Raw genomic sequence first — 14,794 nt, 5'->3', positions numbered from 1 at the left:
ACTTGGCAAAAACAATGTCCTATATATGTACCACAAGTACATGTACAAACAGGTGCAGGGTTATATACACAGTGTATTTCCCCACTGTCTGCCAAATTTCGCAGCAATCTCAAAACTGGCTTCGTGACTCCATAAATTGGTCCGTTGCAGAGTGCAGTGCCATCTACTAGACCGGGAGAGAGACGCGCGTAGAATAAGGACTCTTAGACTGACGTCATGTATATTGAAGACTCTTAGATTGTCGTCATGTAGAATTAGGACACAGACACTGACGTCATCCAGAACGAGGAGAAACTGTCACGTTGATAGCGGCAAACTAGAGTAGCACGTGCATTCTTGATAGTACTGGTATATTCATGTTACAGCTTAATTCCTTTAGCTAGAAATCTTGAATTATGGATATACTACATTTACTGCAAATGAAATCAATCAACTTCGTGTTCTCCCCAAGGGAAGAGAGCTATTCTATTATTCATCGCAATATTCTCGGCTTTCATGTACCGTTTTAAGAATGAGGGAGGGGGCGGGGGGGGCAAAAAAACGTGCCGATATTCGTACCTGTAATTTAATTATTTTTTTCGTTTGTTCAACAGATGCATAACACCACTCTCGTGTCACCTGTTTTTGTCTTTTTGTTTTTAATTTTATATCACGCAAATACAAGACTTGTGTTGTAGGTTGTTCATTTTTATTAAGCCAGTGGCCCGTGTATGACATCCTCATCTTAAAAAACTACTTAATTGCTATCCTCTGCACCTTTACCTTCCGGCATATATTTCACAAAAAAACTTATTTCATCTCACGGTGTACATAAAGAGCCAGCTAGCGTTCCTTTCGCATAATTAAATGTCATTACGCACGCAGATGATGGACGTTGCGGACACAATGGTTGGAGTGACCACATCATTGAAACTCCACGTACAATTAAGTCCAAGTCCGCTCGCTCTTATTTCCCATTGACGGAAATTGAACTGAGGAATATAAAACACTGCTGCGGTTGAGATTTCTTCATATTTTGTAATTCTTAGTCACTCCTCCTCTGAGATTGTTCCTGGTGCGTTCTTAACCTGTATGAATCGTCTGCCGCTTTCTTTCATCATCGTCTGCTATCATGTTACTCCACGGCGCGTTCCCTATATGGCCAGAGCGGCTAATCTTCTGGCCCGCGTTCGTGTTTACTTAGGAGGAGGGATTTTTATACTGTTCAATGTGGTGAGCAATATTGTTGGTGCTGCAAGGCCTATTTCTAGGAATTATTCCCGCGGAGCTGGCTGTCGCGTAGCGGGTCTACCGACCTGTAACGGAGAAAAACACAATCTTTTTATATATGAACTTTCTCCACACCTTCTGTGACCTGTTGGCTGCGTACGCTCCCAGTGCTGGAAATTCGCGTTCTCCGGGGAAACGGAAAGATGACCCAATTCCGTCTGAAACCAAGGTAAAGTTATCTCCACGCGGGCAACGCGCTCTCTGGAAACCCATCAAGTTACGTGTGGTGGAAGGTGGAACGCGGAGAGGGACTGAAAGGTGAAACAGTTTGTCAGAGGGGTCACGGAGTCCAGCGCGAAACAAACGCCCAGGGCACCCGCGAAGCAATGACCCTTAAGATATGTACGGCTTCTACTCAGATGATACTTTTGTAGACGTTTCTACGGCGTGAACGGTGCATGCAATTAATCACCTGCGTGTTATTACAGCAGACGACTTGCCAGGTGCCTTCCAGGCGCCGAATCCGCCCATTTCTCATTTCTGAAACTGCATACACATAGGAACGCGAATCACAGACAAATTATAAACAAAAAGGGGAGGGAGCAAACTAAATAAAACGTTTCAAACCCCCCACAGTTTCCTTGTGATAAAAAGAAAGCACTGAGTGACCAATGCCTTATTACCACCCCCATACCCAGCTGCCGTGACCTCCAAAACAAGAAAGCACGGGGGATATCACGTTACATATAGCAGCTTCAGCGTCAGGTGCCGCGGGAAGGTGTATTCCAAGTGTCTGGGATTACAGGCATAGTTTGAGTGAAAGTAACGACCGCGGTGAGAGAGAGCAATGGGGAAGGAGAGGCAACCAAGTGCCTGAGATGTGTTGTAAACTTGTGCACTGGAACGCTCAGGTGGACGTGCAGGCCGCCTTTTCTCACCTGGCCTAGAGAAAACAATGGTCGGCAGGGGAACTATTAAGTTTGCTATCAGCACAGATTCGGCAGCGCGCGGAAAATTCGAGACAGACTTCAAGTGTTGATAATATTGGGCTGATTCACAGTATTTGGCACGGTGAATAGTGGGAAGGTGCGGGTATATGAGAAAGCCGTTACGCATAAGATTGAAATAGTCCAGAGGATAAAGATGTACACTCGCTAAGCCTCACCCATAAGCACGGATTTGCCTAATATTCGCTGTTGGATTTAATCATTTTTCTCCAGGAGGCTACGTTTAGGGACGGATCGCTGTAAACTTTAGAAGTATTGGAGGCTGCTTTCCTGTTGTTTTTCGACATTATTTAAGCAGTTTTTTCTTCATTTAAACGTGTACGTGGCTGACCAAGAGCAATTAAATCGGTCAGTGTATGTTAAGTCTCCCATGATAACACGGAAGACAGTGAGATATCCCGGCGCGTAGTGAGACCGTATACATACAAACACACATACACACAAACAGCCGCTGGAATTACTACGATCGATATTGGGAGGCATTTAATAACCGTACGTACGGCTTCGTGATGATGAGTTCATCGGAGGACGAGTTAGAAGACTTTGAGCCGTGCGAGGGTTTCGAGCCGTCAGCGTGGAAGCCACACATCTGCAGAAACTGCTTTTTAACAAAAGAAGAACATGAAAGGCAAGAGGCCGAGAAGCACGCTAAACAACAGCAGGCCGAGGTGGCGGCTGGAAAAGATGGAAAAGCGGCAGATTCGACGAAGGACGTCGGGAAATCAGTTCAGTCTATAGTTCAGAGGAGAGGATTCACGAAGCTATTGGAAACCGATAAAAAGGATGACTCTAACAAGGACGCTGCGACAACAGCGGGAGACGCTAAGCCAAAGGTGAAAGGGACAGCTGGCGCCGTCGCGGCCCGCTTGGAACGCTTTAAAAAAATCACACCTGACGCAAATAAAGCCGCTGGTGACAAACAGGAAAACGCGACACCTACCGCGGCAACAGGTAAACAAAACGATGTCAAAGATTCAGAGAAATTACATGGAGATTCAGAAGCGGACGACAAAGACGACGGTGATACATCTCCGGGTGAGAGTCCAAAGTCCTTCCGGGACAAGTTAAAACTGTTTCGTGGTATTAATAACGCGCGGACAGGTGAGAGCAGCATCATGCCAGCAGGAAGTAAAGGATCCGCAGCCACAGGTGTACCAGCAGGTCCCGGTCAATTAATAACTGCGGGCAAAGCAAGCGTTCCGGGAGGTGCTGGAAAAAGTAAACTAGACGCAAAGGGTAAACCTATTTCTGAAACGGAGAGGAAATCTGAGCTGAAGGCACATACCAGTGGATTCACTAAAGATAAATCCTCTGATTCTCCGTCGAAACCACCGCTATCGTCTGCCACTGCTGCGGGTAGGGCAGGTGTCGCAAACACAACATGGCCGTCTCTCGCGCAAAGTGAGGACCGGTCGCCTGGTTCCTCCAGCCTCAAGGAAGGAGGGACGCCTTCTCCCGGGATAGGAAAGAAAAGTCCCGTGGAAGAAGGTGCTTCGAAGGGACTAATTAAGGGAGATAGGTTTCCGGGAGAACTCCCCAGGGGAGGCAAAGTCGAGCGCGTTCCGTCCTTCGGTTTACGTAAATCTTCAAAGGAGAAGACCACACCTGAAACGAAAGCCGTTAACGGCCAGGGTATCTCTAACGGTGCCAAGAAAGCGCCAGATACTAAATCATCGACAACAACAACAACTGAGAAGGATAAAAACGGCAAGAAATTAACCGGTAGCAGTGGTACGAAAACACCCGAGTCTCCCAAGGACACGCTATCAGTGAAACCGTTTGGGCAGCAGTTGCTACGGAAATCTCCTGACAGGTCTTTGGAATCGCCTGTGAAGGGTCGCCCTGCAGCTAAAACGACAGGTCAAGATAAACTGGGCAAGAAATCGCCATCGTCACCAAAAACTGTCCTCGAAAATCAAAAGCAAATTACTAAAACAGAACGGATATCAACCGAGAAGGTACATCATGAAACAAAGGCGGCGGCGTCTCAAACAGATCCCCCGCCACCATCCGACGCTCTTAAGAAGTTGGAGGAAGAAAACAAGACGCTGAAGAAAGACGTTGAAAAGTTTAAGTCTCAATTAAAAATAACAGAAGATTCAAAGAAAAAGATTGAAAAGGAGCGCCAAGTTGCCGACACACAAGCACGAGAAGAGTCTACAAAACAAAAGAAGCTCGTAGAAGACTTACAAAATCAGATCAAACAAGCTGAGGATTCAAAGAAAAAAGCGGAGAAAGAATATCTTGTCACCGTTGGCGAATTGGAGGAGGAAACAAAGCGACTTAAAAAGGAAGGAGAAGAACATGAACGTAAATTGACGGCCGCTGAAGAAGACAAGAAAAAAACAGAGAAGGAAAAGGAAAAACTTTGCGAGTCGTCCCGTGTTTTACAAGATGACAAGCGGAAACTCCAAAAGGAAGTAGACGAGCTACACATTCAGCTAAAATCCGCAGAAATTCAGCTAAAAACATCGGAAAATTCACAGAAAAAGTTACAGGCCGAGAAGGAATCACTCGAAGTGAAAAAACTTAAGAACGAAATATCTGCTCTTACATCGCAACTTAAAACTGCCACAGATGAGGCAAAGAACCGCGCAGAAAAAGAAAAAGAAAGAATTGATAAATCTCTGAAAGAAGCACAAGAAGAAAATAAGAAACACAATCAAGAGGTAATAAAACTAAAACAGCAGCTTAAAGCTGCAACAGATTCTACGAAAAAAGTAGAAGAAGAGCGGTCTAGCGAAAAAGCTAAACACACTAAACAAATTGCTGAATTACAAAAGGATATAGACTCCCTTAATGGTCGTATAAAATCCGCCGAAGAGCTCAGTTCAAATCTGGAAAGGAGTAACAAGGAGCTGACAGAAAAACTACAGGAATTGGAAACGAAGTACAGCGAAATGGCGGCCAAGAATACGGGAAGTGATGGCGACACAGAGGTCAGTAAACTCAGAGAGGAGAACGCCATATTGAAGGAGGAAATGGAGGAGATGAAAATGGAAATGGACGAGATTCACGACCAGTTCCGTGAGGAGGAGTCCGTCGAATTACAGGAGTTACAACGAGAACTCGAAATTGCCGCCAAAAATTGCCGCATCCTGCAGTTCAAGCTGCGAAAGTCGGAGCGTAAGAATGACCAGATCGAGGCTGATAAACAGATGTACGAGGAGCGTATACGTTCGTTAGAGAGTCAGTATCAGAGTGCGGAGGATTTACAACACATCCGGGAACTTGAGGAGGAGTTGAACTGTGCGAAGGAAGTTTCAATTCGCCTCAACGAGGAACTTGAACTGGTTGAGGAGAGACGAACGAGATATGAGGAAGAGAACGAGAAATACCGAGAGCAGATACGAGAATACGCCAACAGGTTGTTGCTGTCAGAAAAAGAAACCAAACGACTAACGCAGGAGGTGAGTACCCGTTTACCACTTTGTGAATATTTCAGTATTTATTTCTTTTCTTGTTAATTTTATTGCAATTATTTCGTTTCATGTTTAAAAAATGTTTAAATCTTTACCGCGATTTCATTCATCTAACCTAATATTCTGCCTCCATCTTGTTTGGTTGAAGCAATGGCAAGGTGCCAATAGCCTAGGCTAACAGTAAGTTTTCTGAAAAAGTAAAGTTGAACAAGTGTGTGCAATTTGCCAATATCAATCAATTAGCCACCGATACAGGAAAAGAGAGCCAACACTGTATTCATACAGAACAAACAGGTTAAAACCATTACACCTTCGTTCTTTATGAATATCCTTCACTGCTCTTTGATATTGGCTAATTTAGGGTATACATTATTTCGTTCAATAACGTCAACTTGAAGAAGCATTAAGAATTGTGCCATTAATCCGGTGTGCTCTATTCTGTGTCCAAGCACCGAGTGCCCACTTAAAGAAGCTGTTAGCTAGAAATAGTGATTCAACAGACGGTATATTGGACTGGTAAATGTGTACAGTTCCAGTACATAGTGAAGAAACAATATGTATTCTAAGCTTGATTCTTCGACCAGTGTTCATATTACCTGTCACCTCCCCCCCCCCCCCCACCCCTCCGCCACAAACACATATACATTAGTGTATAGATATGGTTCTAGTTCCAGGTAGATACATAGGGCCTACATTATGAGTACATTATTTATCTTCGATTTAAAGATTGGACGTTTGGCAATTTCATGACATCGAGGTTATTCGAATTTTGTATATCTAATAAACGTAACGTAACTAACTAACGCACACATTTCCAACAATACGAATCCAATGTTGAAAATCTTATCAAACCTTCAACTTTCATTGTCTTTAACAGTCTGCCTCTCCCTCAATCAATCAATCAATCTCTCTCTCTCTTTAATCGCTCGGGAATAGTCAGGTTTTATTAAAACTGTTAGTTCAACCTCATCATCTTTTCGTAAACACAGTTTCGATCCTGAAACTATTATTCTACCTCGCACGTAAGGAACCCAAGAGTAACATGAGATGGGGAAGGCTAGATGTTAGTCAGTGGTGATCTCAGCTGTGCTATCCGTAAGACACATTGTTTAGATCCTGAAACTATTGTTATCGCTGTGTTTAAAGTCAATAGGTGTCATTTGAAGAATAAGGCAGAGATCTCAGAATCTTGTAGAATCTCATAGAATCTTGGAATCTTGTCCAGGTATAATAAAGACAAGGACGGACACCTGCATTGTTCCCACCTCTTGTAAGCTCCTTTATCTCACGGTCACAGCTAGCTTCATATTAATCTCTCTTCAAATCACAATGACAGTTGCAATATTGATGCCGTGTCCGTAGGCTTGTTATCATTGTACGAAGTCACACTCAAAAGCATTTGAGTTCAGTATCAGATAAATTGGAAGTGAAATGACGTGAAGTCGGTCACAGTATATCTTAATATCAATGCTTTCGCAAATTGATTTGTTCAGGAACCAAGTGACAAATGGCCATTAATGCAATGTTTCGAAACCTGCTCTCATTGAACGTCTCGAAACTGTGTCTTTGTTATTGCACACCAAACCCCCTCAGGCGTGTGAAGTTTATTATTATACACTGATATTACATGTAGTGGATGGGGATCCACCTGAGAGCTTGAAAACTCACATTAATCTGGGATCCAATACACTGGGTCCTAGTACAAATGTAGACTTGGTCTTGATTGGCCGCAGGGAGTATGGTTATACCGTGTGTTCCTCACTTATGTTTAGCATCGCGGAACCCGATTTAAGACTAATGATGGATAGTTGGAGATACCTGGCGTTGTGCAACACGTATTTACAAAACCCCAAAAGGCGAGAGCTATTCCCGGGACTCGTGAACTTTTGAAAGGCACAATGCACTGACGTTGCTCCGTGTGTTTCAGAAATGGATTATTTGCCTTTTATGCCGATATGATTCAGGAAGTAATCAGCTAATACGTTTTTTTTTTTCAATATAACCGCACTCTCATTGTGTGTGTGTGAATGTGTGTGAGAGAGAGAGAGAGAGAGAGAGAGAGAGATGAGTGTCAAAATTAATGCACGTAAATACAGTAATATCAGTACCAAGCTTCGATGCCTATCGGTCATTTAATAACGATTTTATGGCGGTTACTCTTGGTTAATGTACGTTATAGCCACACTGAACTGAACGCCTAAGTGGGCAGCTAAGTGCTGTATAAAAGCTTCGAAACGGAGTTGTCCTTTTACTCGATCATGGTAAAATTTTTGTTGTCACATATTGGAGGATGGAATCGCTTCTCATGCCTAGGGTTCATGCACTTTATTTTGATATAATATGAAAGGATACTATGCGAATTTCGAAAGGTCACGAAGTCGTATTTTTGTCTTAATATCTTGCAAAGCAACTTATGTGTCCCAAATGAGGCCTTAAAAATGATCAAACCCCTCAAATAAAAGGAACGTGATGTCCGTATTTCCTTTCGAAATGTCAAGAAGACTGGTCAGACATTTTAAACTAAATTATTTAATTAGGAATGGTATAAAATTTCGAATCCAAGTGCAGGAATAGGCCGAGCAATGGTTTCAAAGTAGCAGAATATGTCATTTTTCTCAAGGGAAATTACATTTAACGCGAAAATCCCGTAAAGGAAATCTTTAAGAACTGAGCTTATTTTCTCTTTGAGATTTCTGTAGTCTTTTCTCCAGTGTTGATTAATTACTGCAGTATCTTGTTATATGTGTCATCCATCTATCATACGGAAATCTAGACTATTTGGGTCTGGACGCCAAAGATCCCATGCATGATGTATATACATGGGACGATCCTTTTTATGTCAAAGTCACAATATTCCATCTTAATCCGTGTACATACAGCTGGTTACGCGGCACTGCCACACGTGTAGCAAGCGTGCAAGGTGCTCGTGTAAACAGCAGATCAGAATGTCCAGCCGTGAATGAAGTTTTATACGCTCGTAGCATATGTAACTGCCACAGGACTTCACCAGTCCTGCACATTGAGGAACTTTGTAATATTAGCTTTGACGGCACAGTTTATTGCTATACGGATCGCCCGTAGGGAGTCTGTAAATCGTTTTCAAGTTGAATAGGTACATATAATATTCATTGATGATTAATATTTGTTTTTAATAGTATTATGTAACTGCTAGGTCATTGAATTCATAGCAAGTACACGAACCCATTATTATTATTATTATTATTATTATTATTATTATTATTATTATTATTATTATTATTATACCAAAGCATAAGGGCAGACGTTCTGCAGATTCCAAACAGACCGAAAAAATTAATCCCCATTTCGTTCCCAGTATGGCAGTTTGAAAAGAGACCGGATTATATTGAGAGAGTGTGGGAAAGCCAGCAGCGAAACTTATAGTCATTTTATCCTTGACTAAGGCCAACACTTCATAGTTGACTTAGAGCAGCATTGTATAACACCAATACAGAATTGATCATGAGCATGCTTTTCTATTGAGTGCCTCCCATCTCATGTATACAGCGCACCGGCTAAATGGTACTTTTAACAAAGGATCAGAAATATGAATAAAATCTGTCAAAACACGTTTAATCAATGAAATACATGGATAATACAAAGCACAGAATAACCCAGAAAATAAAGGTCGCGAGTGATTTTTTGCAGTTTCATAGCTCCATAAGAATAACGGATGATATTTACTCTGGGCGTTATATATTGGCAATAATACCGAAGACTTAAATAACAAGCTTAAAGCAAACATTGAGTTATGGCTGGCCAGGTTCGTGCTGTTTTAACATTCCTATGCTCCCAGCCGTGCCTCCATATCTACGGACACGGTTCGTCGATTCATATATGCCTAAAGTAGATAGGGAGTGACGTTAGTCATCTATTACTTATTGAAGTCTCGGGATTAATTGGCAAAATTATCGACAAATGAAGTAGTGGTTAATTACCTACTTGTTAACTCAATATTTTATTTATTTCTATTTGATTTTTTCTTTCTTTCCGTTTTAGTCTTTGTCTGGTCCATTTTGTGTTTTTCTTTAATTTTCCTTATATCAATTATTTTCATTGAGTTAAGATTTTATTTGTTTTCTGTTGTACGACTGATTTTTTTCTATTTTTCTTATAAAAGCTGGTGTAACGCCAATTTTCAGTAAAGGCTTAACAATTCCATTTCCAGAAAAACAGGCAGTTTTTTGTTATTCAAAATGTCTTACTCTGACTAACATAATTTCAGTAAAGAGAACCATCTCTCGAGCTTAAGGTGTGTAGCTAAAACCAGACCAGCACACGCTTGCGTCTCTCACCAGAATAGACTAAACATAGTGGTCGCTAATCACGGCATTAATATTCTCTCAGCTGTAGCTCACCTGTCGAAGCATCCAATCTACCGAATGGAACTTGGTTAAACAAGTCTTGAACAGCTGGGAGGCTACCTATTTCGCTTAAACAACACCTGACATTTATACGCCTGCTTTTAATTCAGGCGCACATAAGATATTAACGAATCCTTATATTAAAAAGAGAATAGATAAATAAAATTGACCCAGTGATTAATAAACTCGCGGCAGTTCCTTTCGCGGCGCGTGAGAGCCTGATAAAACACCACACTGTCTAGTGGTACGTTATTGGAAAGCGTGCACCTGTTTGTGGAGTGGATAATTGTTTTCGGGGGACATATTGCGTTTCTGGAGGGTACAATTTCCCGTGGAATTGATTAACACCTCGAGAGTGGTAAATGGATCTAATGAGTTGGTTATTAGGTAGTGAGGAATGCATTTTCCTGGCAACATCTTTTAAGATATAGAGATAGGAATGAAATTCTCGGCTTGGTTGCAATAAAGGGCGACCCTGGCAGAAGCTTCATGTTTTTGTTTATCCTTTGCATTGTGTATGAGCCATTATGGTATCGCCTCGTTGACGGTGTCCATTCATATACAATATATTAAAGAGCTCATGATAATATTGTGTTTCTGTTAGTTAGATTTCGGTGTACATTATAATATATACTTAACTGTTGGTTGAGCAGTGACGCCCTTTTTTTTCAGATTTAAAAGCACGACAATACCTAATTATTGGGATTGAGAGGCCTACTCTGATCATCGCCTATATTGACTAATCTTATTTCATTCTAACGCTCATGTGTTACTAAAATGACTTTACAAAGGATGTTCATAGACAGCAGAGTGCAAAAAAAACTCAACCTCGTGTTGAACTTAATTGCTAATCTTGAGATTTATATGAGCAAGAAACCTGTAACTGAGTTTGGATATGTTCTCAATGTTTATGACTCTATGAACTTTTCCCATCGGAAGGTATCGTGCGTTTAGTGTATGTACGCCTTTTTCTCATTAGGATATAGCACTGGTAAACCATATACACTTTTAGGCAATAGGTGGTATACACTTAATAAGCAAAATTCACATGAACAGTATCTTATGTAATGTTTCATGTGACATCCATATGTTTTATATGATTATTAACCATACCAACGCAACAGGCTTGAATATTACATGCTATATAGATAATGTTACATATACAATGATTGATTTGCGGAAACAGGAATGTAATCATTCACTCGAATAGTTATGGGAGCTGATATGTTATGTTCTGCCAGATGCTTCAACATATACCAGCCGCCGAGTTGGCATTTCCGTTGCTGCATTATTTATACCACGGAGAATAAATGGCTCGAGGTTGCTGTTCTGAACATATTGCGCATCTACCGGTAATGAAACACTTACCTGGGTGCAGAGCAAATGGTGTACTTAGGCACAGTTTTAGTCAGCTGAACATATTTAATGAACAAGCACCCAGAGTGGCATTTTCAAAAATTTAATCAACATAAAATTGACGTTCAAACACAACATAGAAGCAACAGCTCCATAGAAGGTGTTTGTTTTCTTTTTTATTATTTTATTATTATTATTTTCTTTTTTAGATTATTTATTTATTTATTTATTTATTTATTTATTTATTTATTATTATCATGCTTTTAGGTAAACTTGCTGGCAAATGATTGTGCTTTGAAAGTGGACTCGTTTCTGATCAATGATTCGAGTATTCCCCGTGCTGTTATATTTACGTGAAATGACTTGTTCAACGTCCAATCAGGTCTAACTTAAAGCAATCTGTCACCAAGCAATAAAGTATATTAGTTTCATTATCATTACACAAATTGCAATGTATATAGTAAATTAGTTATCACCAAGCATACAGTATACTAGTTGTATAATCATATGGTATATTAGCTGTATTATCATACCGCATATTGTATATTACTTGTATTATAAAATAATTAGTACCGAAGTATTAGTAGTTTTATCATAGTATGTACATGTAACATCTTGTCTTGTCTAGTATTAAAGTTGTATTATCTTATAGGATATAGTTTCGTTGTATTATCATACACTATATACACTGTAGTATATGTGATTCCTCTACTTAGTACGTGTACACTATTGTGTTGGTGCTCAGCGTGGTCCAAGTCCCAGCGAATAACACCGGTTAGGCATTGGAATTTCAAACATTTTACAAACTCTATGAGTCTAAGTACCTGAACGGCAGTCTAGAGCACCTGAATTATTATATAGTACAGGTATATAGTGCCTATAGAATGTTAGTGTTTAGGGCCTGGGAGCCCAACTGATCAAGCCATGGCCGGAAATGTCAAAGGCAATGGGTCACGTTGTTCAAAGGCGCCATTTTGATTCTCATCCCGAGAGGTCATGCAATGAGGCAACTTCCCGTTGAGTTTTATTCCCGGATGTTTCCTGGCCAGGTACCCGGCGTAGACGTGGTCTAATTGAGATTACAGTTACCCACCGGGCTCTATTCCATTAACACATTACGTCAAGTGTCTGGGTAGATTCTGAGTACTTAGACCCCAGGATTGTACAAACACACGGTGACCTGTGCTGACCCCGGACCAACATTGACTCCGGGATAACAGCTTGCCTTTTTCCCTTAAGACTCCCCCGTCTAATGAACCACCTGAGACTAGCACCACGCGCTGCAGTTAGTGTTTCTTTCTTGTTTGTACTTTAAGTTCTTTCCCGCTTGGTTTTTTTCTTGAAGTCGATACGGGCGAATGGCCCCATTGATCGACTTACTAGGAGTTCTGCCAACGGAGTTGATATTACATAAAATCGTTGGATTATCAACAACTGTGCAACTATTATTTTACTTTGCCTGTATGGTTAGCCTGGGAAAACCTTCTTCAACGCCAGGCTTAATTGGCGATAGAGAAAAGTATTAAAAACACGTGCTTTCAAGAAAGTACATTTCTCGCAGAACAGGTGAACAAGTTGAATGTGGTTGATAGGATCAATTATTCTTAGGGGCCGCTCGCAATGAATTTTGTCGACCTAGCTAATGCGCATTAACTCCACGGAGACTCTCGCTAAATGCAGTCAGATTCACAGACCAACACCCCCCTGTCGTTTCCAACGTACTCATGTAGTCCCCAGCTTCTCCGTATTCTTTACTCGACGCCAGGAGATGTGTTAGTCTGTTAGTCTGATTACATACAAAGAGAATCAACGTGGAGTCGATGCGCATTAGCTAAGTCGACAAAACTTATTGTTAACGGCCCCTTGGTCTCCGTGTTAGTGTAATACATATATTAAGTGGGGATATGAATCCATGGTTGATCTAGGGGATAGGCTCAGGGATACAGGACACCCCACGTGCTTGTTACCGATGTGAACAATTTCAAGGTGAAACTGTCGGTCTCAACTTGTCGATATCCGTGTGATTTGTACGCCTAACTACAGTAATTAGACATACAACAATTGATCCCTGGTAACTTTATTCTGTACGTTATACGGATCCCATATGCATTTTTATTTCAATTCGTGCATGGTATAATGCACATATATTTAATGACATAACGATCGAGAGAGAGAAAAAAGACAGAGAGAGATTTTATATTAGATTAAGGGGGCGGGAAGCAATAGAAAACATTTCTAGTCCTCTGGCAGAGTTATGCCGTGGTTATACCTTGTTCTTTGTAAATGCAAATGTTTCATAATTGAATATATGTAGATAGGCCTATATACTGATCAAGCTTGGGCCTGATTGCCTCTCAGGTAGTAATTATAATACTGAACGTTTGATATCCCACGTTATTATGTATACATATTATTTTCATAGTAAACAACATGAAACTGAACACTGATATCAGTGCGGTTACGTAATGATTTTTATTTTTATTTAGATTCCAACTATAAGCAATGATATTGGTGCATACTGGCCTTCTCTGCTCTGTACACGTCTTCAAGACGAAACCTTTATTAACCATCTCGTTCTTTGCATTATAGCTGGCTGCGTACAAATCCCCAGGGGATGCTGCCATGGGGTCTAAAAGACAATCCCCTGAGGGTGAAGACCACGCCCTACCTCCTCCAGAACCCAAACGGGTAAGTACAACCTTGCGTTCTCAGAATTCGCCTGTTGTACGAGTACATCTGTGATCCGGGGCCGTAGCAATAGTCCGAAGGTTCATTGGTCCGAATATTCACTATAGAACCTTCGGACCAATGAACCCTTGATTAAAAAATCGATGAAAATGTTACCACTTTTCGGACCAATGAACCTTCGGACTATCGAGACGCCCCCTGTGATCCAAACTACAGTGCTGTATAAAATCACTCCTATCAACAGTCCAACATACGTTCCCTCCCTTATATGCATCTACATTCATGCCTGTGCACACCCATATACACGCCAAGAAACAAACAAATATTATACTCGTGTGTACACTAGTACTGTGCCCACTTATAGCGCCTAAATACAGACACCCTCATGTTGCTCACGCGTCGATTTCACATACGTAGCACATTTACTATTAACTTGCTCACTGGCGCTATATGCAAACATGACTGGCATCGAGCCTGTTCAGAATGTGTAAGTGCCCACTTGCTAGTGGGCACTAACTCCAAGGGGACTCTCACTGAAAGCAATGAGTAGAATTATACAGAGAAGCTGCTGATTATATACTCGTACTTTGGACACAAGAGGAGGCGTGTTATTATGTTCATGTGATTACATTCAGCAAGAGTCTCCGTGGAGTTTGTGCACATTAGCCAGGTGGACATCAGTTTTCCTGAAAGTTTGAATTCTGCCGGACGACACAGACAGACAAAACTC

General features: G+C 41.2%; 1 protein-coding gene across 2 annotated transcripts in view; it reads left to right on the top strand.

Annotated features, from left to right (window-relative positions):
- The first annotated feature begins 928 nt into the window (after positions 1-928).
- Positions 929-14,794, top strand: part of LOC106164535 (uncharacterized) — a 38,437-nt gene continuing 24,571 nt past the window's right edge. The window contains exons 1-2 of one of the 2 annotated variants that reach the window (XM_087019144.1): positions 929-5,626; positions 13,966-14,064. In XM_087019144.1, the coding sequence (XP_086875270.1) occupies positions 2,726-5,626; positions 13,966-14,064 (3,000 nt within the window). In that variant the 5' untranslated portion in view covers positions 929-2,725. The remainder of the gene's footprint in view (positions 5,627-13,965; positions 14,065-14,794) is intronic. The other variant, XM_087019145.1, reaches the window with a different exon arrangement.

The sequence above is a fragment of the Lingula anatina genome, chromosome 8 (genome assembly GCF_051362555.1).
Source record: "Lingula anatina isolate TDL-2025a chromosome 8, LinAna3.0, whole genome shotgun sequence".
Taxonomy (NCBI): domain Eukaryota; kingdom Metazoa; phylum Brachiopoda; class Lingulata; order Lingulida; family Lingulidae; genus Lingula; species Lingula anatina.
This window is presented reverse-complemented; position numbering and strand designations above follow the sequence as displayed.